Source organism: Gossypium hirsutum, chromosome A07 (genome assembly GCF_007990345.1).
Source record: "Gossypium hirsutum isolate 1008001.06 chromosome A07, Gossypium_hirsutum_v2.1, whole genome shotgun sequence".
Taxonomy (NCBI): Eukaryota; Viridiplantae; Streptophyta; class Magnoliopsida; order Malvales; family Malvaceae; genus Gossypium; species Gossypium hirsutum.
In genome coordinates, this window is record NC_053430.1 from 45,041,782 (window position 1) to 45,068,750 (window position 26,969).

Consider the following 26,969-nt stretch of genomic DNA (forward strand, 5'->3'; position numbering starts at 1 on the left):
ACTGTTTAGTATTAGTTTAAACATTAGATATCCAGTGAGCCAATATTTGCTTCCATTTTGCTTTATGTTCGAAAACATTAAGAACAATATACAAATGGTACTAATGTAATTTATGGATATTATTAAATCAATTTGTTTGAAAAGTACAAGTATACGAAACGAATGTACTAAACTTAGGGCACCAAATCTAACAAGAGGGACCAATTAGACATATATAATTAAGGCTCAAATTATTTGTATTTATGTTTTGACTCTTCATCTATTAATTATCACATTATTTAGTCATGGAGTCAATCCACTAAAAGTACTATGACTGACCTCCCTATTATCTACAATTACAAAAGAAACTTAGATTTATCATTTATGCTTCATCCAATAATCATACCATTAGTGTGTTACCCTCATAGGTATCCTTAATCTCTTTGGATTAAATCCGTTCACCCAATATGATATTATTTTTTCTCATGGTTACCATTGCGTCTTCTATAATAACCATGTTCACAGTCCATTTTCATAATCCAAGAAATGCTAATGAGAGGATACCATTTACTCTTTAATCAAGCTATAGGTTCCTATATTGTAAGCGAACACATGCCATACATAAGTCTTATACCCAACATCCTAGCTTTCGACTTAATGCAAACTAAGCGCATGCTTTCAATATATCAAAGTATATGAGTTACATACACATAGTCAATAACTTACTCAGGATTAAGGTAAGTCACACTATGAATGTCACAGTAAATAAATTCATAAATGAATTCAAAATAAACTCAACATGGGTTTTTTCTGATGTATTGTCAATCCAAACAATCATACTTATGCCTCTGTCTTTCAAGGAGTCATTTGCTCCAATACCTAAGACAAGATATCTCCCTAATTGGACTTGATAGACAACATAATAGTCCCTTGAATAAATTGTTCATTTTTTATTCCTCAAACTATGTACCATTTCAATAACCTACTAATATAAGTTGTCTTCTCGCATCATAAATTCATTTCTATGATGCAATTTAGTATTAGTTAAACATTAGGTAATGAGTCAATATTTGATTTGTTCATTTTGTTTTTTGTGCAAAAAAAATGAGGACAATTATACAAAAAGATTATAATTTGAACTGTGAAATTTTATTAACCAATTTGTTTGAAAAGTTACAAGTATGATGGTGAAATAACTGCATTAAAGGCATGAAATCCCAACATGTTTTAGGGGCATGTGACCGTGACATACAATTTACATGCTATTACCTAGTTGGAAAGGGTCGGTTACAGACGGGAGAGTTCTCCAAGATGCGTTGAGTAGAAGAATAGTCTAAAAGTGCCTATCGTTATGATGATAATAGAACTTCATATGAGGCACTTCAAACTTTAAGTAGATTTTTTATTTAAAATGTAAATTTTAGATTATTTTTTAAAATCCTACTAGGTTATTATTACCTTGTTTATACGGGTTATACACACTAAGAGGGATTCTTAGCCTCCTTTAGAGGGCAACGATACCACTTAAATGAATGGAGGCGTGACTAATGAATGGAGGCGTGACTATCAACCTACCAGTCTTGAAGAGTTGTATAATATGAAGCATGCTTTCGCATAAAATGTAATTAGTAGGTGTTTTGATCTTTTAAAGATGAGATAGGGGTATACTTAAGAGCCCCTGTTTCTGTCCCAGGACACATAATTGAATTATCCTTGCATGTTGTTTGCTACACAATATATTCATGATGAAATGTCTTATAACCCTTCGGAATATGATGATGAAGCCTCAAGTAGTGAGAAAGTTAGGGATGATATAGATGAAGCATTGGTTTCTATAATTAAGCCTGCAAATGAGTGGACTAAGTGGAGAAAACAACTTGATATAGAAATGTTTAATGAGTGGAGGGCTACTCGATCAAATGGGTGAAATAATGGGAAAATAGGTTGAACTTAGTGTTAGGAATCTTTAATAACTGTATAACTAAGGCTTTTTGTACATAAACTAAGTTTAGTTGTCTATGCACAAACTATATTTTATAAATATTTTATTTTTACTTTTATGTAATATGTGCATTTATTTATATGAGATATTTTTATGTATCTACATTTTTCATTTTTAGCTACACTAAATTTGGTATCAGTTATAATATGTTGTGTTAATCCAATTTGACATATATAAATAGAATTGTAGGTTAAGAGGTGAACTCCAAAGGCAAGAGGTCAAGTAGCAAGTTTGTTAGAAGACACTAGATAGATAAAGAGTATAGAATTTTGGTGCATTGCCTTGTTGAATTGTACCTCATAGGTAGCCACAAAATTGATTGTAACTTTAGACAAAGGTACCTACCTATACTTGAAAGACTGTCACAATCAAAACTCCCATATTACGTGTTAAAGCTAAGCCTCACATTGACAACAAGCTAAGGACACTTAGTAATGAGTGGTCAGTTCTACATGGCATGATCTATGGCAAACACACCAACGACTTTGGATGGAATAGCACAAGGAAAATGATGATAGTTGAGCAAGCGATTTCGGATGAATTCCTTAAGGTGAATTTATAAATTATGATTGTGTATGAAATTTGTATTTATATTTGAACATGTTTAATAATTTTTATATGAATATGTATGTAGAGTCATAAGAATGCAGCCTCATTCAAGAATAGGACGTCATATTTTAAAGATTTTAGTATAATATATGGTAAAAACCGTGCTACTGGAAAAGATACCTAAATAGAACCTGACATAATTGAAGAGTTAGAAGAGGATGAAAATGATAATGGAAAAATAATGAACAACGCAAATGGTACTGGTGTGAGAGAAACTAACATGACTAAAACTAAAAATTTTGAATATGAAAAGATTTTGAAGACAATGGCTAGTCAAGGTCCCCATCTCTTAATAGAGGCCAAATTAGAATGGCTGAAAGAGTTGGAAAGAATAATGTACGCTTGTATTAATGATGGGACTGATTTTTTAGAAATTACTCAGGTGTTAGGAACAAAAAATTTTAAAGCCACAAAAGAATTGACAAAGTGTTCAAGGACAGAGCACTTAATTGTTCAAAAGTTTATTTAGCTATGAGATGAATTGATGAAAATAGCCAAACTATCCAAAGCACAAAAAAAAAATTGTTGCTTCAAGAAGATCTCTACCAATCCAATCAATGTGCTTATTTTCTTCACTATCCAAACTGAACAAAAAATGCGAGTGAAGGAATTGCTAATTGAAGGAACTGATATGATTTCGAGTATATTTACTTAACTTTTTGTCGTATTTTGCCTTTAGTTTATTAACGATGGATGATATGTTTTGGCATTTTAAAAAGCGAATCAAAATCATGAAAGTAATAACATATATGTAATTGTGCAATGAACTAAAAGTATAGCACTATTCATGTAGAAAAATATTCTAAATTTTTGAATTGGATATGAGACTAATATTATCTTATTAATTAATTGCATTGTCTTTCAGTTGATTAAATGCATTTTTATTTTTATTTTATATGGTTACGACATTTTTGTCCTATGTGATCTTTTTAGTCTTTTTCTTTTCTTCCATATTTTCGTTTATATACATTTAATACAAAAAATCATATTTAGAGATCGCGAGAATGTGCAAACCCAAATGCCATATTTCGATCAAATTCTTGGTTCATCTCTTTGTTTAAAGTGGTGAAGTGAATTAAAATTTAAGAACTAAGGTTAAAAGAGTGTTTCAAATTAGAAAAATATTCACATATTACTGCTTGTGAGAGTAATTTCCTATGATCATTTTAGAAAATATTTTCATTACTGTACCCGTATGCCAGTTGCTTTGTGGGGTTATGAAATTTGTATCAAAGTTGTGTCAATAAAAATCGATAAATTTATTAAAATAAACCAATATTTAATAATTCCAATGATTTTAATAAAGAAAATATTTATCAATAAACAACCTGATCATATCAACATATTATAACATTATTTTAATAAAAATTAAAAATAATGAAATATTACTAAAAATTATTAAATATAAAATATCTGTTGAAAAAGAAACCCATATTGAAAGGAAAAGGAAAACAAATAAGAAAAAAATGATAATATTATCTTGATTGAGTCTTAACTTAATTAACATAGATGTTATTACTAAAATAGGTATATATGAATCTGAATACGCTAAAATGTATTATATTCCTATTAATGAGTTGAGAAAGGGCTATAGATTGTTTTAGATATTAAGTCAACTTGTATTTTTATAAATAATTACCTCATAACAAATCCGAAATAAATATCACAATTTTGAGTAATACTTATTTCAAGCATACGAAACAGGAATGGCGTCATGTTTTTAAAAGATGAATGGAAGACTCAAACCTACATAGATTGTAGCTCAAAGACTAAAAACAATGGGCCTTCTACCTTGGAGACGAATGAAATTTTGTGTTTCACACTAAACGTGTCTCGACTGTTAAAACAATTGCAGCTGGAATGGGGATATGAAAAGAGGGACGGTTTCATGAATGTTGGGTTTCAGATTAGGAAAGAAAACACCATGGACACTGCATGACACGCACAACGAGGAAGACACAAGCATACATACAAGATTCACGAACATCTGAAACATCTACTGATGGAGAATAGACCGGATTGCACCGGTGATGGCTCGCTCTCCGGCTTCTTGTGATTAAGATGCTTAAGAAATGCTTTTACTGCTCCAGTCACCCCATCCTCATTCTCCATTGCCTTGGCAAGTTCTTTGGCCTTCTCCTTCACCTGACATATTTCATTGCGAAAGTTTTCAATGTCCTCAATAAATCATCACACTACAAGTTTGGCCAACTTCCATATATATTCCTTGAGTTCATCATAAAGGAACAAGATGATAAATCCACATCTCAGCAAGCCTGTTAACCATAAAATGCCAAAGCGAATATAAACTGAACTAAGTCTGGCATCTCAAATTCATAATTACCTTTGGATCTAGCATGAATTTTATTGCACCAACCAACTTGGGAAGTGAGAATTCGTCAACTGGGATGGGCGGAGGTCCCACTCCTCTGGCATGCACCCGCTCTCCCCAGAAAGGTTGATCACCAAAGAACGGTACAATGGTAGTCGGGCACTAAAATTTACGACAAAATGTGTGGAACAGAAAGCAGATGGACATGAAATGAAACCAAAGGCACCAAATTTTTTGCAGGCAAAACAATGTAAGCACATAGTCACAGAACTACAAGCACGTAAATAACCACAAGGATCAAAATATTTGTCCTTACCGCAGCTTTAAGACCAGCAGCAGTTGTTCCAGCACCTCCATGATGAACCTGAAAGCAAGTCAAACAAATATTTATTAGGCCATGAACATTCAAGAGAAACTATTCTGAGGAGGCAAGGAAAGATGAAAATTCGAAAGTTAATTGGCATGATTAAGAACTTGCACATCCTTGTATCTCACAAGCATGTTATATTGCCAGACACATGCCTATTCTGCAACTTAGTTTATTAAATTGTGTTAATAGCATACTTGGCTTCTCCTTTAATCATTTTCCCAACTTCACCTAGCCATATATGCCAAACTTCTTTGGCATACCATCACAGAATCGAGCATTCACCATACCTTAGATATGCATATTTTGATTTCCGAGATGTCATGTTTCACCTTTTTCTTTTTTCCACCTTTTTTAAACAAAGACCACATAACAGATCATGATGTCAAAATGTTAAGTATTGACAACACATTTTTGCATCTGTTTCTTCCAACAATAAAAAAGGTTGGATCATCTAAAGTTCATAATTGCTTAAGATAAAACATAAGGAACTCCTTGCCAATAGAGTAACCATCCCATCAAAGAATGACACCATAAAAGATAAGTGTTCTTCCAAAAGTAATGACAACCAATGTCATTCCAAGCAGAGCCAAAGTGATAATTAAGTCAAACTATTTAGTAAAATTTCCCCCTCTTTTCTTCTAGACTAGAGGGAGGGGAAAGGGATTTGCAAATCTGAAACCTTAAATGTGGAACTTGTAAGACCTAGATAAGCTGTGTCCAAGTTATTGACCCAGCATTCCGAGCCCATCCCAGTGAAAAGAGGTCAGGCCAGGAGTTATAACCCATACATTGTAGACCTGCGGTTTATGTGTAAAGAAGCTACAAAGATATAACAGGAAAGAATCCTCAGACACATGCTACCCTGTAATTTATCGACTCACCACCGCCTTGCATCGCAAAAATAGCCAATCATGAGGGACATTGTCCAATATGTACACAAAGTCCTTGGGTTCTGCCACTAAAATAAATGAAAGACAACTAAGAAAATATGTTAGGTTGATAAGAAACATTTAAAGATCCAAAAGTAGAAGAAAAGGAACTTACAATTCCCAAGGCCACCCCAGCCTTTATTAATGATACCTCTCTGTCCTGTTTGCTCCAATGCATTCACGATTATTTGGGTCATTCTTTCAGGTTCTTGAACAGGCTGAAATGATAGAAGAGATAGTTCAAAAGGACATATATTTTCATGAAAATAAAAAGCAGCTATATCATGACAAGTGAGAACAATATCTCATAGCAACCTACTTAACTTTGATTCACACACTATATTAAGGTTCAAACTAGTCTACTTTCCTGGTCAATGTAATGAATCTCTGCCCTAATGAGAAAGATGAAAAAAGTGCATTATTATTGCATTCATCAGGCTTGGCTTTATCTTAGCAACACAAATACAAAATTTGTATGAAAAGAAGTCATTAGTAAATCCTATGCTTAACAGAATGGGAACAGTCATATTCTCTCAGAACATCGACAGAAGGTTATTTTATAACAGGAAAACCAGCATTTGACTCGAACCATTTTTTCTATACTGCTAAAATAATTTGAGAATGCAAAGAAAAAAGTTAAATTCTCACATAAATACTGCTAGAGATATCTGACACTTAAAAGGGGATTAACAAGCAATGACGACTTGACATAAGAAAATAAACTATGAAGCAAAAGAAAGATATAGTAGTAATGATAAGAAAAGAAAACAAACTCACAAGGCTACCAAATCCAATATAAATAGGCTCAGCACCAGCTTCAAGCCACTTTACAAGTGATTCTGGGGGTTCATAATTTGTTGCAAGATCAAGAAAGCAAAATCCTACAACGTCAATCTTAGGTCCCCAATCTGAAGGAGAAAAATATTTGTTATCGTTCCATTTGAGAAATCCTTGCCATGTTAAGTCATTATACATTTTATTATTTTATTTAAAGAAATATTCTCATGCTTTATTACAAAGCTAGCAAGGATATGAACTGAAACTACAACATCTACATATTCACGAAGACAAACTCCAAGTGTAAATGAAAGCCCACGGTTATATCTTTTTAAGTTCTAGACTCTGCAACTAGATTCTAAGCCAACCACCTTTTGGTTTAGGAACAAGGTGTGGACTCCAAATATATCCATGTGGCACATCGGAATCAGAGCCTTGGGAACCACTCAAATATGTGACTGGTCGTAGCTTCAGCTTTTTCTTTCTAACATCATTGATCATGTCCCGTATCCCAAGCCAAATCATTGAGTCAACAATCTGATATGAAAGCTGCAGCAAACAAAAACAAACAAGATAAGAAAGTATAAAGAAAAATACATAAAAAGATATATGAATAAACTTGACAGAGCTCACTCGATATCCAGCAGGCTGCTTCACACGGGACAAAGGATGCGGAAATTCACTTGTTGGCCTGGAGGAAACAATAATGAATTGTGCAAAGCAGTCTGAGAGTGCCCATTAAACCATGTAATAGAACAACAGACTTATGCAAAACAAGAAATGACAAGCTTGTAAACTGCTAGATTTTGAGATGTCAAAGCAACATCCAACTCAGCTATAGATAACACTACGCAAACAACACTTACGTCCATGGCATAGTGAAAAATATATGAACTGGTACTTTTAGTGCTTCTGCCACATGGGTATGCCCTAAAGATAATTGCCAAAGCTTCTATCAGAATATCGAACCAGTAAATACAAACATGAATAAAATACCTCTATTTTGAAAACAATAAAATTATAGATGATGGTAAGAGAAATTACAAGACATTTTCCCATCAAACTCGTCTCTCAAATGCAAATAAAAAAATTGAAAGTTTTCAAGAAAGTATTTAATAAAACTGTTCTATTTTTATTAACTAAAGAACTGAACTTAAATAGAGAAAAGAGTCCTAATCCTAATTGGAAAAATAATTCTCTTATTCTAATATACCACTAAAACGTGAGGGAAAATAGTTCTCTTATTCTAATAAACTACTAAAAGATAAAATAAAATATTCTTAGAATATGAATAAAACTTATCTACCTAAATAAGATTTATCTAACTAAATAAATTTAAAATATATACATATTTTAACACACTCCCTCAAGTTGGTGCATATATATCAATCATGCCCAACTTGCTTACAAGAAAATCAAAACTTGTCCTAGAGAGCCCTTCGGTGAGTATGTCAGTAATCTGTTGTTTTGAAGGAACAAACGGCATGCACACTTAGCCTTCTTCAATCTTCTTCTTGATAAAGTGTCTATCAATCTCAACATGTTTAGTTCTGTCATGCTGGACTGGGTTGTGAGCAATACTAATGACAGTTTTGCTATCACAGTACAACGTCATTGGTGAAGTTATTGGTTTCCTCAACTCTTCCATAATTCTTTTTAACCACATCATTACACGAATTCCTTGAGCCATTGATCTAAACTCAGCCTCTGCACTACTTCTTACTGCAACACTTTGTTTTTTGCTTCGCCAAGTCACAAGGTTTCCCCAAACAAATGTACAATATCCTAATGTATCTGTTATTGAGCCTGCCCAATCTACATCTGTATAAGCTTCAATTCCTCTTTATTCGGATTTCTTGAAGAATAACCCCTTTCCAGGTAAACTCTTCAAGTATCTTAGAATTCGAAACACTGCTTCTTCATGTTCCTCCATTGGGGAGTGCATAAATTGACTCACTAAGCTCACTGCAAAAGCTATGTCTGGCCATATATGTGATAAGTAAATTAACTTACCAACTAATATTTGGTACTGCCCTTTATCAACTAATCGACCTTCTTTATTTCTGAATTTTACATTTGGATCAATTGGTGTGTCAGCTGGGCGACAACCACTCATCCCAGCCTCTTTTAAAAGATCAATCACATATTTTTTTTGAGAGACCACAAGACCCTTCTCTGATCGAGCAATTTCCATTCTAAGAAAGTATTTCAAAGGACCCAAGTCTTTGATCTCAAACTCCAATGCTAGATGCTCCTTGAGACGCCATATTTCATCCACATCATCTCCTGTAAGAATGATATCATCGACATAAACTATAATAACTGCTATTCTACCTCTTTGTGAGTGTCGATAAAACATTGTGTGATCAGCTTGCACTTGTAACCTTGTTTTTTAACAACTTAAGTGAACCGTTCAAACCAAGCTCGAGGAGACTGCTTTAGACCATACAAAGATTTTTCTTGAGCTTACATATTCGAGTTCCAAATTTTTCTTCGAAACCTGGAGTAGGATTCATATAAACTTCTTCAAGTTTTCCATTTAGGAAAGCATTCTTCACATCTAGCTGTTGTAAGGACCAATCAAGATTAACAGCAATTGATAAAAGAATTCTAACAGAATTTAATTTGGCTACTGGAGAAAATGTTTCAAAATAATTTATCCTATATATTTGAGTGTACCCTTTAACCACCAGTCGGGCTCTGTATTCATCTAAAGATTCATCCGGTTTGAATTTGGTTGTGAACACCCATTTACAGCCTACAGTTTTTTTCCCTACAGGTAATTCCACTGTTTCCCATGTACCTGTTTTTTCAATAGCGCAAATCTCCTCTAAAATAGCCTCCTTCCACTCAGGAACTTGTAAAACATCTTTCACATTTTTGGGTATTTCACAGTATCGAGACATGAAACAAAGGTTGAGAATATCGAAGACAAGGCTTTATAGGACACAGAGTTAGACATGGGATATTTGACAACATTTCTAACACCTTTTCTTTTAGCAATTGGAATATCTAAATCAGAAAATTCATTGGTTGGATTATGAGCTTTACCTGGACTTTTGACAAGATCTTGCGGGTCGAATTCTTGGTGATGAATTTGGTGGAATTTACCTTGACGATGACCATCTAAGTCAACCAACAACTAATTTATGTTTAAATTCTACCTTTAGTTTTGATAAGGTTATGATTTGGCATTATAGGCTTGGACATCCTAAATTTTACTATTTAAGATATTTATTAGAAAAGTGTCCTAATACTAATTAGGAAAATAATTTCCTTATTCTAATAAACTACTAAAACATGAGGGAAAATAGTTTCCTTATTCTAATAAACTACTAAAAGATAAAATAAAATATGAATAAAACTTATCTACCTTAATAAGATTTATCTAACTAAATAAATTTAAAATATATACATTTTCAACATAAATAAACAAATTCAGCATTAAAGTTGAAACCACCATTTATCTTGCTAAAGCAATAAATATAAAAGGAGAAGCAACTCCCCACCCTTGTACGTTTTTGATCCCGTAGGGTACTACAGTGAAATTCGCCACCATGTCAAGGCCACTTTTCTTATACTGGATTTGGATACAAATCATCATCCCTTTATGAATAAATTTATAGAGATGAAATTCAAATCAAAACTTATTGATATAAAACCTAGCAAATGCTACAAATTATCCAAATCATTCAACAAGATTGACTCTTTATCTCATAATTACTCATTCCAACAACCATGGGAGAGAGGAAGTAAAAAGTATTAACATATACATGCAAAGTTAAGTCTCCAGCAAGATCACTGAACAAAGATTCTAATAGGAACTTCTGTACATTCTAGCCTTTTAGAGTTTGAAATAGAGTAAGGATAACCGCTCTGTAAGCACTACCAATAATTCATGAAACACCATAGCTATGGTTTAGCCCTTTGCAGCATATTCTTTACCTGAACAGCATTGTTGTTATTATGGATGCTAGGGGATTCCCAAATGTCATAAATCAGATCCCAATAAATCAGGAAATTGTGTTTCTGATTTTAAGGTAGAAGATCAAGGACGTTTTGGTAATTAACTAACTAGTGGTTCTTGTTTCCAGATTTTTTTCTTCCTCTCAGTACTATAAATAAGGCTGTGTAGCTTATGCAATTAATAAAGAAATAAAATACAGATAACATTCTCTCAGCCTTTTTTTCTCAATTATATCATGGTATCAAAGCTTTTTTTTTTTCTAAAGCCAAATCCCTCTATTTTTTTCCCGTAAATTCCTCTTATCTAGTAAGTTCTCATGGCAAACGAAAGGAGAAGCTCGCCCACTTATTCCAAAGTCACATCCAGCCAAGATCCTGTCAACAAAACACCAATAAGAGGATCCAAAATGAACTTAGAGCTTATCACCAGCCACAAACCTAGAGCCAATCAGTGATGATGTTTACTTGCAGCAGAGGAACGGACGATTTTATCACCAAAGCAGCTATTCTCCTCATAGGTTTGATCCCTGATTTATGGCATGAAAGACTTTAAATGATAGGGTAAACTATAAAAATAGTCACCTAACTATTAGCATGTTTCTATTTTGGTTTAAACATTTTTATTTTAATCACTAAAGCTTTAATTTTTGACCACTCCATTAAAGCACTAAGGGTGTTCTCTTTTTATTGCTATAATAACAAATTTAACCCTTCAATGTTTACAGATTCTACCAATTTAGTTCCAATTCTAAAAAATTCAATAAATTTAGCCCTCAACCTTACACATTTTATCAATTTAGTCTTCTTAAAATTTTAAAATTAAAAATTAAAAAACTTTAAAAATAAAAAATCATTTTTCAATAAACATAAATAAGTTTTTATAAAAATACATACAAAATTATAAATAAATGAATATCGATTTTTCTTTTCTTTTTCTAACATGAAATTTATTTATTAAAATAATATTTTATAAATAATTTTTTTTTTAAAAACCCACAAACAAGACTTACACTAGATTCAAACTTTTTCCTTTTTATTTTAGTTTATTTTGTAAATAATAAATTGTACTATACACCTGGCCTTATTCCTTAGTCCTCATCAAATTTGCCGAGCACTAGATCTGCCTTTAACCACAACCACGGGCGCCAATAATTTTTACTTTGAAACTTCTCGATTTCATATCATCATTGTGCCATGAACTAGGAATAAATTGTGGAGCTACCAGCGTAGCCTTCCACCTACTAGTCTCCAAGACCTCATCCTCACCTATATATCCTTAAACATGCCCATCCTCAAGTACAACTTCAAAAACAACAAACTTGTTCCAAACAACTTAAAGACATTGATTCTCACCCTTTTAGACCTCAGGCTGTAGTTTTAGACCTAACCTGAACATGGTGGTCAGTAATATTGAAAAAAAGAGAAAAGTTGTATCCACATAAGTCTTCTTCATGGTTTTACCCCCTGAAATTGTTTTATTTATAAAATTATTATTTTAATAAATAAATTTCATATAAGGAAATGATAAAAATATATATATTCATCTATTTATAAATATTTTATATGTATTTTTATAAAATCTTATGTATTTTTGTCGAAAAATGAACTTTCATTTTTTTTATATTTTTTGAAGTTTTTTTAAACCTTTAATAATCAAAACTAAATTGACAGAATAAGTAAAGTTGAGAACTAGATTTGTTGAATTTTTTAGACTTAGAGCTAATTTAATAGAATCTGTAAACATTACAGAGCTAAATTTGGTATTATACAAATAAAAAAGGTCACCGTTGGTGATTTAAAGGAGTGATCAAAATATTAAATTTCGATAACATTAGCGACTAAAATAATAATTTTTAAACCTAAATGATCAAAATAAAAACACGCTAATAGTTAGGTGACTATTTTTGTAGCTTAGTCTAAATAATACAATCATGTCATGGTTGATTAATTCCACGAACAATGAAATTGGTGAAAATTTTCTTCTTATGAAACTGCCAAAGACATTAGGGATGTAGTTAAAGAAATTAGTGCCAATAATGAAAATAAGTCAGTTTTGTTTGAAGTCTTAAAATCTCCTTCACGACTTAAAACAAGGAGAAATGCCAATGACTGAATACTTCAATACTATAAATACTAGTAACAAATTCATATTTATGAGGAAATTGAATGGAGTTACCTGGATGGTGAATTATAATGCAAGAAGATTGTGGGAAGAAAATCGATTTATATGTGCCTAGTTGGGCTCAACAAGAACTTAGATGATGTCTAAGGGAGGATCACGAGACAGAAACTACTACCAAGTATTCATGAAGCACTTTCAGAAGTTCACGGAGAAGAGAGCAAGATGAAAGTCATGATGGGAGAACACATCTAACAAATTGGCAAAAGCCTCTGCCTTAGCATCCCATGATACTTAGCTTATCACCATGGTGTCATCATTGCAAACAAACAAGCCATAAGACAATTGTTGAAAAAATCATAGGAAATATGTGGGTTAGAAGCCATCATGCCACAATAACAACAAAGATAATAAAGGTACCCATAGGGAACTCTCCAACAATTGAGTCCTTGGCATTCAGCAAAGAACAGTTGGAATACTCCAAAAGTACATCAATTAGGCTCAAATTTCAACCCCTGCTCTTTCCTTTGCATCTAGAATCACATCGTTGGCTCATAATAGTAATGATTTGTATGACTTCACTGCCAAAAAGGGAAGTTAAGTGATTAGATTGTTGATTCGGGAGCAATTGACTATATAACAAGTGATAAGACCTAATTTGAATCTTTAAACCCATGTTATGAGAATCTAACAATAAGGATAACATATTGATCTCTCACAATGTAGTTACAACAGGTTTTGTTAAATTTTAGGTCCTAACCCACAATTTGGTCCTTTTTGTTCCAAATCTAGATTGTAATATTTTGTTCATAAGAAAATTTAGAAGAAAAAAGAAATTGTTACTATTTTTTTTTCAAAACTTGTGTGAGTTTCAAGATTTGAACTCGGGAAGGACTATTGGCAATGTTGAATTGTGCTTCAATTTGTATCTTCTCAAAAGATTTGATAGCCAAAGGATAAAGCCAACCATGCCCAAGTGTCTTATGGGTCAATCCCTCATACAATAACCTTGTTATGAGATGGAGATATAGACTAGGACATCCAAATTTTGTGTATTTTGAGAAGCCATTTCCTTCTTTCTTTATGAATAAAAGACCATGTGCATTTCAATGAGATTTGTCAACTCTCCATACATACACGAAATATCTATCCTAGTCAATCATATAAGCCATCTAAACCTTTCTCGATAATCCATAATGATGTGTGGGGACCACTTAGGGTAAGAACTATTACTTGCTCCCATTGGTTTGTTTCCTTTTTGGACAATCAAACTAGAGCTACATGGGTATTCCTAGTAAACCAAAACCTAAGGTAGGACAAATTTTCAAAATTTTCAAACAAAGCTACAAGTCCTAAGAACTGACAATTCTAAGGAATACCTCAAAACCAACCCAAGGTATTATCTAACAAATGAAGGTAAAGTCTCCACCAAGGCCCATGCATAGACACACCCCAACAAAATGACTTTAATGAGAGGAAAAATAAGCACTTGCTTGAGATTGCAAGGGCCCTCATGTTATTATCTCATGCACCAACAATTTCTAGGGGGAAGCCATTCTCACATCCATATGTCTAATCAATAGAATGCCCTCTAAAACTCTAAAATTTCAAACTCATTGTCAGGTGTTGCTTAAATCTTTTCCAAATACATTCTTATGTCAACCATTCCTTTCAAGATATTTAGGTGCTTAGCTTCTATCCATATTCACAAACATCACTAGGGTAAACTAGATCCTAGAGCCATCAAGTGTACTTTTGTCAAGTATTCTCCAAACCAAAAAGGATACAAGTGTTATTCTCACATTACCTGCAAATATTAGAACACCATGGAGGTTACGTTCTTTAAGCAAATTTATTAATGATTGATATTACTCATTAGGATAAACTTAATCCAAGAAACCATTCAACCAATTTTGACGATGGTGGAAATGGTAGTCAATCCTATTTGGCTATTGTATTGATGATTCAACTTGAAGGCAAGACATAAAGCAACAAGCCTTATTACATATATCAGCATCTTGGTTAACTCTCAGGTCAAGACAAACCAAGAAGGTTTGTTAGGAATTTGGATCAATGACACATTACCCCAAATTTGCTATTCCAAATAAAAGTGAACCAATACTAGAAACATTGGCTTTAGGATAACCGAATGAATCGTGATGAACTAGTACAAGAACTCTTATCTAGAGAGTTCCACATAGAACCCCCAAAGTTGCCAACAAGAATATCTAACCATTCCCAATCCTACAAAGGATCCAAGGTCAAAAGTTAGGCATGAGTCTCAAGCCCATGCAATAGAAACACAAGAAACACATTTAAAACCCAATAAAAACCTGATTGTATACACTAGGAAGAAAAGAATTCAAGAGGAGATTGAGGAACCAACACAAATTCAGAAAAATCAAAAGTCTGGTCCAAATTTAATTTTTGGTAAATAACCGTGTAACCTTAGATTTGAACCATTCAAATAAATTAGCTATTAACACTATCCTAGTTTAAAAATTTTTTTGAATTATTATTGTCTTAATTTTGAATTAGTACTTTGAATTTTTATATAACTATATTTACCTCTAAAAAGGGAGGTTTTTATCAATAAATCAAGTGGAGCCATTGCAAAAGCCTCTTATTACTTAAATATGGTATTAGAGCTTTTTGTTTAACAACATGATTTTCAATCTTGGCCTATATGCTTTTTCTTTTACCCTTTCGTTCAAACAAGCATATTCGTGGATTTTCATATAGCTCTTAACTATTTACCTTTTTCAGCTGAAACAACATCAACTCTTCTTTACCAAAGCCAACCAATCGGTTCCCTTTATTACTAGTCAATCAACTTCTTGGAAGCAAACCTTGATTAGCCCTTACATCAACTTGACATTAAGAATGTTTTGTTGAATGGGGATCTAATAGAAGTAGTGTACATGAAAATTCCACCATGCTTCAAAACATAGAACACCAAGAACAAGGCATCTAAACTGAAATCTATAAAGAGACAAGGATACTTCCAAAGTCAAGCATATCAAACTTTATTCATCAAACATACATGAGACAATAAAACTCTCAATCGTCTTTTGTATTCAGATATAATCTTAACATGGAATGATATCATGGAGATTAATAGTCTAAAAGAGTTAATGACAAAAGAATTCCAAGTCAAGAACCTTGGACAACTTATGTATTTTCTAGAGATGGAATGGCACATTCAAGGAATGAAATCTATTTTTCCTCTCAAAGAAAGTATGTACTTGATTTGTTAAAAGAAACTAGAATGCTCGAATGTAAACATGCCAGTGCTTCAATGCATACAAGTAAAATATTGGGATCTAACAGAAGTATCTGGTTGACAAAGTAAAATATCAGAGGCTTGTTGGGAAATTGATATATTTGTTATGCACTAGACTTGATATTGCTTTCTTAGTTGGTGCCATACCAAATCATGAATGATCTACAAGAACACATGGAAGCAATCGATAGAATTTTAAGATACATAAAGATGACTCCTAGAAAGTCTTAAAAGGGGCCTCTACTTCAAGAGCGGCAGGCTCAAAAGAAAAAAAAGATAAACAATCAACTTCTAAATCTTGTACTTTAGTTGAGGGAATCTTGTCACCGTGTGAAGCAAAAAACAGGTTGTAGTATCTAAAAGTAGCGCTGAGGCAGAAATTACATCGATGCCACATGGAATATGTGAAGGATTATGGCTTGAAAGGGTACTAAAGGAATTAAAGGTTGAAATCAACAGTCCTATGAAAATGCTCTGTGCCAATCAATCATCCATCAAGGTTGCGAACAGTAATGTATATCATGACAGGATCAAGCACGTAGAGATCGATCATCATTTTATAAAGGAGAAAACAGAAAAAGGTAGGGTCAAATTAACGCTGGTTTTTGATATCTTAAAAAAGGTGCTTCTGGAAAACACATCAGTGGTTCTCAGTCACAAGCTTGGCTTGTTTTAAATCTACAGCCAGCTTGAGGGGGTGTTGTTATTATGGATGGTAGGGGATCCCAAATTCCAAAAAACCAAATCCCATAAAATCTGGAAATAAATAGGAATTATGTTTCTGAATTTAAGGGAGAAGATTAAGGAAAATATTGTAATTAGACTAATTAGTGATTCTTTTTCCAGATTTTTTTTCTTCCCTGTGTAGCTTATGCAGAAAACCAAGAAATAAAATGCAAAAAGCATTCTCTCAGCCTTTTTCTCTCTACCATCACCAATTGTTCCACATTATAGTTATGATTTAGTCATAAACTTTCACTACATCAAACTCTAATGTGTAAGAAACTAAAGCAGAGTGCTAAAAGAGTAAATCTAATATTTTTTCTTCAATATCGCTGGAGTTCCTTATTCTATACATGAGAAATGAGTGCAAAATCAAAGATCCATAATAAGTTTAACTTTAAAGCAAAACATCATAATCTTAGACATGTATATTTCCATTATACAGACTCATAAATGCATACTTAAGCATGTATTTACATCCATACAGCTGTATATTGAGACACATTAAAGCATGAAAAGAAGAAATCTAACCGTATGCTGGAGGATTTGCAATGATTGCATCTGCCTTAAAAGGAATACCAGAATCAGGATCAGGTTCTTTGCAAGCAGGAAGTAGAGAGTAGATAATTTCCTTCATTTGATTTCGCTGAATAGGAATCTCAGAAGGGTTTGATGGCAAAAAGCCCTTATTTTTTACCATATCTGCTCAGGGGAAAAGGTCAAGTGAGGAAATAGTAAAAAAACCCTGCTGGAAATAATTAGGTCACATGTTACTTTGGGCATAGTGGATAGTCTTCAACTTAACACCTATATACTCTAACTGAAGTTGCGTGGTAAGCAATTGAAAATAAAAAGGGCTCAGCGCAGCACATATGCATCAAGAATATCTATCAATTAGGTAATATTAAATGCTATTCAAGGCCCTAATTTGAATTACATATAGGAACCGACTAAAAATAATCTTAATAGAATCCCATTAAGGTTACACCAGAAAAACATAAGATAATAAGTTAGATACATACAACCCGTAAGAACTTTTGGATCTCCACCTAATGGATAGAACTCAAGCCCAGCAGTTAGCACAAACTCTTTGAAATTTGAATGAGTTGCCAATCTTACACGATGACCATATTCCTGCATGCAAAACATTATTTCCCGTGGTAACAATTGAAACAAGCAATAAAGAGGATTGAACTTAAGGCTTTCAAATTTCTTTTCCATTTCAAGTGAGCAAAAAGCAGTATAAATACAGCTGCCAATATGCAAGGTTTCAAAAAGAACACATACCTATTCTAACAAAATGAAAAACAAGTACTCCTTATAAAACCCTGATTTGCACTTATACACCAAAAAAGATTTCAAAAACTTAATCTTATTTCTTAAAATAAAAAATAAAATTAAGTCAGGGCAATGAATTAAGACAGTGGCAGAAAAGAAATTCAGCAAAGCCTAGCACTCCCCAGTTGGTACGCAGCAATATTGATTAGTAAAGGCAAGCAATACTTTGATCCTCAACAATTACAAACTACCCTAAATGATCATCACTAAAATCCAACATTTAAGAGTCAATAGACTATAAGCAAATTGCTCATACCAGAGCTGCCTTCTATTGACTAAAATATTTCTTTTATCTCGTTTATCTTAGTCAATGTGAGGACTAAGAAGCATTCCCTTGCTTAACTTTAAATACTGAGAATCTGATTCTAATATAATTTACATGGTTATATTATTTTTTTTTTTGGTGGGGGCGGGGGGAAGAAACAAGAGTAATAATTCAGTCTTCAACTAACTGGTTTCAAAAGAAAATTGCTCCATTTTTCTAAGCACAAGCATGCTACCAGAAATCGCATGAGATTACAACAAAGTTAATGAATTTAAATGAACAGAAAAATTTATTCACATTAACAAAATGTAGAAATCAGAGTATTTGATACTAAATAGAACATAAATCAGAGTTTTTATATACAACCTATGACACTACTTTAGGAAACTCTAAGTTAGGAAAGATACTAAATAGGAGATATGATCCCTTAAAATAAGGGATTTTAATAAAAAAAATATCTACAAAATATTCCTAAAATATTTACAGAATATTCCTACACTCCCCCTCAAGCTGGAGAATATACATTGTATAATCCCAGCTTGAATAGGAATTTATTGAACACAGGTTTTGGCAAAGCCTTGGTAAGAATGTCTGCAATCTGTCCTTCTGAAGGAATGTAAGAAAGAGTGGCTGTCTTTTTGTTGACTTGATCAGCAATAAAATGCCTATCAATTTCAACATGCTTTGTTCGGTCATGTTGAACTGGGTTCTTGGCAATCTGAATGGCAGATTGATTATCACACAAAACTTCAAAGTGATCCTCCTGATTTGTGCCAAGTTCTTTTAGTAATTTAAGTAGCCAAATTCCTTCGCATATCCCCAAAGCTAGTGCTCTAAATTCAGCTTCAGCACTACTTCTTGAAACAACAGATTGTTTCTTACTTCTCCAAGTTGTAAGGTTACCCCAAACAAAAGTGCAGTACCCACTAGTGGATCTTCTTTCAGTGAGATCTCCAGCCCAACTAGAGTCTGTAAAAATCTTAACAGTTCTGTCTTGTGTCTTCTTAAACATTAAGCCGTGTCCTGGAGCTTTCTTCAAGTACTTGAGAATTCTATTTGCTGCTGCCATATGCTCTTCAGTAGGATTAGTCATGTGTTGACTTATCACATTTACGGGAAAAGCTATATCTGGCCTTGTCAAGGATAAGTAGATTAGTTTCCCAACTAACCTTTGAAATTTCTCTCTGTCTACTAAGGACTCATCTTCTTTATTGAATCTCAAGTTTGCCTCCATTGGTGTATCAGCCGGCTTACAGCCAAGGAAACCAGTTTCTTTGAGTAAATTAAGTACATACTTTCTCTGGTTGATCACAAGTTCTTCTTTTGATCTTGCCACCTCCATTCCTAGGAAATACCTTAGCTTTCCCAAGTCCTTGGTTTCGAATTCCCTGTTTAACAACTTCTTCAAATTGCTAATCTCTTCCTCATCATCTCCAGTAAGAATGATGTCATCCACATACACAATTAGGATAGCTTTCTTATTTGTAGAAGTTACCTTGATGAAAAGCGTATGATCGGCAAGGGACTGCTTGTAGCCATTTTGAAGAATGACTTTAGTGAACCTCTCGAACCAAGCTCTGGGTGATTGTTTTAACCCGTATAGAGACTTGTTGAGCTTGCAAACCTTGTTACTACCTTCAATAGACTTTGAACCAGGTGGCAATTGCATATAGACTTCTTCCTCAAGCTTGCCATTAAGAAATGCGTTTTTTACATCAAGTTGGTGTAATTTCCAATCGCAATTTACAGCCAAACTTAGGAGTACTCGAATAGTGTTAAGCTTTGCCACAGGTGCAAAAGTTTCTGTGAAGTCTATCCCATATGTTTGCGTGAAACCTCTGGCCACTAGTCTAGCTTTATATCGTTGGATACTGCCATTGGAGTTATACTTTACAGCAAAGATCCATTTACAGCCGACAGCCTTTTTTCCTTGAGGAAAGTCTGTAATGTTCCAAGTAGCATTTTTCTCTAGTGCACAAATTTTCTCTTCAACAGCCCTTCTCCATTTTGGATCCTTTAGAGCTTCAGCTATGCTTGTGGGAACCTGTTCTTTATCCAAAGTTGCTGTAAATGCTTGAAAAGACGGCATCAATGAATTATAACCAGTAAATTTTTCAATAGGATGCTTGGTGCACTGTCTAACCCCTTTTCTAATAGCAATAGGAAAGTCATCTAGAGTAGTGGACTTACTGATTTCTTCTTCCATTTCGGCAGCTGGACCCAAATCCAATTCTCGGCAAGAATCAGATTGCAAAACAATCTCAGGGACATGTCTTCTTTTTCTTGTGTACACACGAAGCTGTTTGGGTGGTGGTGTTTTTTGAAGACTGTCAATTGGAGTAGGTGTATTTTCAGGAAGAGTGTTTAAAGTGGGTGCAGGTGAATTAGTCATAGGTACTACAAGAGAATCAATGGGAGCATTCACAGGTGACAGATCTGCAGGTAATGGCGAACAAGATGGCAATTCTGAAGGTTGAGAATGAAGATTAGAAGGAGATACCTGTTGTGGCTGAAAATCACTCCATGTTTCCCCCTGAATTTCAGCCTGAGTGAAATAGGAATCCTGCTCATAAAATGTTATATCCATAGTGGTGAAAAATCGTCTAGAAGGAGGATGATAGCATTTATAACCCTTCTTAAGTGAAGAATACCCAACCAATACACATTTTAAAGACTTAGGATCTAACTTGGACTTATATTTTGAATAAAAACAGTGCAGCCAAAAATTTTAAGTGGCAGAATGGAGGAGATAGGCTTAAAATGAGGAAAGTGCTGCAAAAATATAGATTGAGGCGTTTGAAATTTTAAAACCTTACTAGGCATCCGGTTGATTAAATATGTGGCAGTTAATAAGGCTTCCCCCACAAATATTTAGGAACATTAGTGGTAAATAGAAGAGAACGAGTAACTTCAAGAAGGTGCCTATTTTTTCTTTCGGCAACGCCGTTTTGCTGTGGGGTTCCAACACAAGAACTAATCTGAACTATGCCCTTTTCCTTAAAAAAATCACCTAAAGACCTAGCAAAAAATTCACTGCCATTATCAGATTTAAAGAGCTGGATTTTAGACCCAAATTGAGTGAGAACCGTGTTATAAAATTGCACAAAAACACTAGCAGTTTCAAATTTATCTTTCAGCAAATAAGTCCAAGTTATCCTACTGTGATCATCAATAAAAGTGATAAACCACTTACAATTATCAGCATTCTTCACCCGAGAAGGGCCCCAAATATCACTATGGATCAAAGCAAAAGGGTAAGAAGGCTTGTATGTAGAAGGAAAATAAGATGATTTAGTATGTTTGGCAAGAGAGCAAACTTTGCAAGAAAAAGAATTAGGCCTTTTATTAATGAATAGAGCAGGAAACAATTTTGCAAGGTATTGGAAACTAGGATGGCCTAAATGAAAGTGCCATAACATAACAGTATCAACTTTTCCTAAAGCGGTAAATGACTTGGAGATCTCGATTTTAGGAGAGGTAGGGAGGATGTAGAGACCATTATGCAAGCTGGCCTTACCAATCATCTTCTTCAAGTTCAGTGCCTGCAAAGTACAATCACGATCATTAAAAATTACAGAGCAGTGCAAGTCTGTGGACAATTTACTAACAGAGATGAGATTGCACGCCAGATTTGGTACAAAGAGAACATTTTTAAGTGCAATCTGTTCATTGAGAATAACAGTGCCATGTCCCTCTATTTTGCACAAGGTACCATCAGCCGTTTTGACAGCTTTACCAAAGGTATGGAAAAAATTGTGAAACAATGCCTTGTTACCAGTCATATGATCCGTAGCACCAGAATCGAGAATCCAATTAGGAGTCAACTGGGAGGAGAAAAATGCAGTAGAAGAAAGGTTACCTTCTGGATCTTTTATGACCAGATTACCTTCACAAGACCCTTGAAACTTTTCAAATAGTTTTTGAAGTTCAGCAATCTGTTCTTTAGTGAAACTAGTGACAGAGGTGGCAACGACAAGGCTTGATTTATTATCTCGAGAGTGCTTGGACTTCCAGTCCTGAGGCTTACCATGAAGCTTCCAACACTTCTCCTTAGAGTGGCCGGGCTTTTTGCAATGATCACACCAAGGTCTCCCCCGTTTGGAAGAGGGAGATGATTGATGGGTCAGTAAGGCAGATCTTTCAGAAGTGGAATATGGTTCATCAGACAGCATCACACACCTTCGGCTTTCTTCCTTCTTGACCATAGAGAAAGCCTCTCGAAGGGAGGGAAGAGGAGAAATAGCCAGGAACCTGCCGCGAACCTCGTCCAGGTCCTTATTTAAGCCTTGGAGAAATTGAAAAAGTCTTCGTTGAGTAACAATTTGCTGATAAAGAGCAGCATCTCTTGGATCTACCCAATCATAATGTGCATACAAATCTAATTGTTGCCAAAGAGCAGTAAGGGTATTGTAGTAGAGAGTAACAGGCATGGTTCCTTGTTTAAGGGTGGCTGCTTGATCTTCAACATGATATAATTCAGCAATGTTATCCGTGCTAGAGTAGGTTTCGCGGACTGCACTCCAAATTTCAGCGGCTGTGGTGTAAAGAAGAAAGTTTTTGCTTATACTCGGGGTCATGGAATTAAGGAGTCAAGTCATAACCTGACCATTGTCACGCATCCACTTAGCAAAACCAGCATCAGTCACAGCAGGCTTCTTGATTTCACCAGTAACGTAGTCCAATCTTTCTCTGCCCAAGAGAAAAATCTTAACTGATTGGGACCATTCAAGAAAATTGTTGCCATTCAATCGATGGCAGGTGATAGTCAGACCAGACGAATCTGATGGAGCATCGGAACCAGAAAAATTTTCTGGATTTGAAGTAATCTCCGAAGTAGGAGAAGGAGTTTCGGACATGGTCTAGGTTGAAAAAGAAATCGTAACCTAAGCTGATACCATGTAGAAATCAGAGTATTTGATACTAAATAGAACATAAATCAGAGTTTTTATATACAACCTATGACACTACTTTAGGAAACTCTAAGTTAGGAAAGATACTAAATAGGAGATATGATCCCTTAAAATAAGGGATTTTAATAAAAAAAATATCTACAAAATATTCCTAAAATATTTATAGAATATTCCTACACAAAATAACAAAAATGGAAAGAGGCCCAAATAATAAAACACTATCCCAACCTGGAGGCGCTTGCCAATGGCAATAAATGGCTGCACGTCTCCACGTGTGCCAACTATAAGTATCACTACTTGCAGTGGTGGAATACACTGAATATCTGCTTCAGGTGACTCTTCTTCAGCAACTTCAATATGTTCATCTCTTAATCCACAAGCAAGAACATGGGGCTCAACATCTACTGGCACTTCGAACTCCACAGTCCCATCATCTTTCACGGTAGCTATTCTGTTCAACAATTGAAGCTGCACAGATTTATAAATATAATAATATTACCACTTACACAAATCTGAAAAGATCAAGCGTTTACACCATTCAAGAAACCAACCATTATTAAGCTAAACCATTTAGATAGAGATTAATGTATGCCTGTATCTGTGCTAAAAGCTAATAATCCTAGCCAGGGATTTAAATAGCGATCACTTTTCAGTCATCACAATTGTGAATGAAGCAGCTGCCATTGCAGTCATGAATTTTTCTCAAATTTGCACAATTCTTATAAAACATAATAATAGTTCTGAACATTAAATTTTATTTTTAATGATTTTTAAAGTGCTTATAACATTCTATAATATTTTATTTATATGATTTTTAAAGTGTTCATAACATTCTAATTCATAAAAGCCCCTCAAGTAAGAAGCACAGATGTGGACATGCGGGTTCAGGCGATTATATGAACAACATACCACGGAAACTCACAAAAATTCAGTATACTAGTTACCTTTCATTGGACCTTTCTCATAAGCACCCTTGTGTTTTTTCCCCCTCCAAATAGCCCCCAATGATAAAGCTCCCACTCCCACACAGAATTATACCATTAATTTCATCTGGTAAAATCACCAAAATACCCCAAATTCACACTTACGGCTTTTTTTTTTTTTAACTTTATAAGAATGGAATATTACCACAATGGCCTATTTGAAGAAAAAAAATACGAAAGAAAAATAAGCACAAGGTGCTATGTCAGAAAGGTCCAAACTACAAAGGGTGTAGATGGAGATTACCCAAAAATAATTAAACAACATTTATTCTAGTCAATAAACATGAACGATCAAATCCTACAAACTACTGAAGACATCAACTAAGTTTAAAAGTTGAAACCTCCTACATGTAAACTCATCTTTTTCTCCTGGCAAAGTCAACTAAGTTTAAAACCTACCATATAAATTCATTTTTTCTCCTTCAAAGATGCAGCCCACTTTTCATAGATGATAAGATGCAATGACCACTCCACCACATCATTTTCAATTTCTCTAAGTTTTCTGCATTTCATCTCTTATCCAATCCCCTCAAACATAGATCAGATCCACCAAAGGCCAAAGGATGGTCATTTTATCTCTTCTTGTGTAACAAGGTATCTAATTCTATTTGGTAAGTGACAGCTGTTTTCATTACCTCCTCAACATATCCATCCCCTGACTGTATGAAATAAAATATTCCAAAAGCTTTCAAACATATTCAGCAGCATATGCACATTCACATGTCACAAGTACAAGTACAACAACTACACCACAGGGACCCATGAAAATGCTTCAAAATCCTTAACCAATGGATGGTTTTGAAACTCCTCTTTAACCGTCAATTCTTCAATTCTACCCCCAAGAAATTATATGCATCTTTGTATTTACAAGTTCTTAACATAGAATTATCTAACTGAGACGATATTAAATCAACCAGCATCAAGCAATCATTCCCTGAAAACATGTAGCATTCAGAAAACTTCGTACCTTCTTTTGGGCAGACATCTTATTGTCAAAAATCTGTGCTGCATCTTCAGCAAGTATGCTCCGATGTCTGGGTGCCTCAGTTTTTGATTTTACCAATTTAGGCTGGCTTGAATCCAATTTTTCAATGTTTGAAGTGCCCACACGCAATGTTCCAACTTCAGAAAAGCTTCGGTGAACAATGCCTGAATGTAGTAAAAAATATAAGAAATTTAGGCTTGTACATAACAATTAGAAAGCATATCATAAAATTTAAGCTTAGTTATATAGATTATTCAGGTGAAAGCTTAGAAATAGGACTATGGCTCATGACAGAGTTGCAAACTCTTCCCAACAGTTCTTTGCTAATCCTAACTATAAGAACTTACTTTTTGTATACTGTTTAATCCAAATGGAGGCAGGATTTACCAGTTGGGGAAAAATGAAAACTTTCCACTCATTAAAATTCTATTTGACGTTCTATTTTCTTTCCAACAACCACACAACATGCTGAAAGCATAACTTTTCTTCCTACCATTCCTAGTTGCTTTTCCTTTCATTCCCCTTCACTGCTCTCCCAACGGACATAGCATTGATATTTGTGCTACATTCATATCCTTGATGTCTTTTTCTTTATATACAAAATTTATATCATTTACATCAGAAAAGCAATATCCAATAGGAAGGCTTCAAAGCCTAAACTTATAACCCACCAAAGACACCCAAAATAAACTCTCAAATTTTAAATCCTTTAGATGCGTAAGCCAGTAGTCCATTGTATTGCAGCTAATAAAGAAATGTGGTACCCAATAAATAGCAAATTACACCATCAATTTTAACGACAACATATGAATATTCACCTACGATAATATGTAATTACAATTCCCAAACAATCAAAGTTGAAAGCTTAAAAAGAAATAACAAAACGGAGGAAGTCAAATCTGGTCTAAATTTAAGTCAAACTTGACCGAGCTAATCGTAGAAAAGTCCAGAAAGAAACCGTGCAATAAAACGCTCGAATTTCGAATTAGATTACTAAAACGAAGAGAAGATCATGAATGGAACTCAACGCACTATAAGGCTCAGCAGCACCGTTATTCAATGCAAAATCAACTTCGGCGCGGGAATTGTCGCCACTGGCGGCTTCCCGGGAGCCTCCGTCACTATCTATCTGTTTAGCATCGACGCATATTTCTAGCTCTTTTTTGACCGGAACTTCTACGGGAGAGGAGGAGGAGGAATCATCACGATGCTCCGGCGACGCCGCCATCACCGACTCCGGAGAGCTCCCTCGGTCGACGCGGCAAACGCCCTGTTCGTTCTCCAGATCTATTCAAATTCGGTGAACCAAGTGTTGGCCGTGATCTGATGAGCGTTTGGATGAAAGGAATATTAAATATAATTCTCAGGAAAAAAATGGGGACCTCAAGAGAGAGGTGCG

General features: G+C 34.3%; 2 protein-coding genes across 2 annotated transcripts; both read right to left on the minus strand.

The window, feature by feature from the left end:
- Window positions 1–4,247: 4,247 nt before the first annotated feature.
- Window positions 4,248–26,969, minus strand: LOC107955254 (sterol 3-beta-glucosyltransferase UGT80A2-like). The gene is made up of 14 exons (NM_001327633.2): window positions 26,603–26,969; window positions 25,553–25,734; window positions 23,831–24,070; window positions 18,112–18,223; window positions 17,621–17,791; window positions 7,865–7,928; window positions 7,632–7,689; window positions 7,370–7,547; window positions 6,999–7,129; window positions 6,337–6,439; window positions 6,174–6,250; window positions 5,239–5,286; window positions 4,935–5,084; window positions 4,248–4,735 (listed from the first exon to the last, which is right to left on the minus strand). The coding sequence occupies exons 1-14, from the start codon at window positions 26,796–26,798 to the stop codon at window positions 4,568–4,570; spliced, it is 1,878 nt and encodes a 625-aa protein (NP_001314562.1). The 5' UTR covers window positions 26,799–26,969; the 3' UTR covers window positions 4,248–4,567.
- On the minus strand, window positions 22,095–23,269 carry LOC121231895 (uncharacterized). Its single transcript, XM_041116947.1, has 2 exons — window positions 22,552–23,269; window positions 22,095–22,234 (listed from the first exon to the last, which is right to left on the minus strand). The coding sequence occupies exons 1-2, from the start codon at window positions 23,267–23,269 to the stop codon at window positions 22,206–22,208; spliced, it is 747 nt and encodes a 248-aa protein (XP_040972881.1). The 3' UTR covers window positions 22,095–22,205.

Excerpts from the sequence above, each read along its gene's own strand:
- LOC107955254 (NM_001327633.2), bottom strand. The coding sequence starts at position 26,798 with ATGGCGGCGTCGCCGGAGCATCGTGATGATTCCTCCTCCTCCTCTCCC. Across the intron at positions 18,224-23,830 it reads CCATTGGCAAGCGCCTCCAG|GAATATGGTCATCGTGTAAG; the intron begins GTTGGGATAGTG and ends TTTTGCATGCAG. Across the intron at positions 6,440-6,998 it reads ATATTGGATTTGGTAGCCTT|CCTGTTCAAGAACCTGAAAG; the intron begins GTGAGTTTGTTT and ends CTATCATTTCAG.
- LOC121231895 (XM_041116947.1), bottom strand. The coding sequence starts at position 23,269 with ATGACCCCGAGTATAAGCAAAAACTTTCTTCTTTACACCACAGCCGCT. Across the intron at positions 22,235-22,551 it reads GGTCATAAAAGATCCAGAAG|GCACTGAACTTGAAGAAGAT; the intron begins GTAACCTTTCTT and ends TGTACTTTGCAG.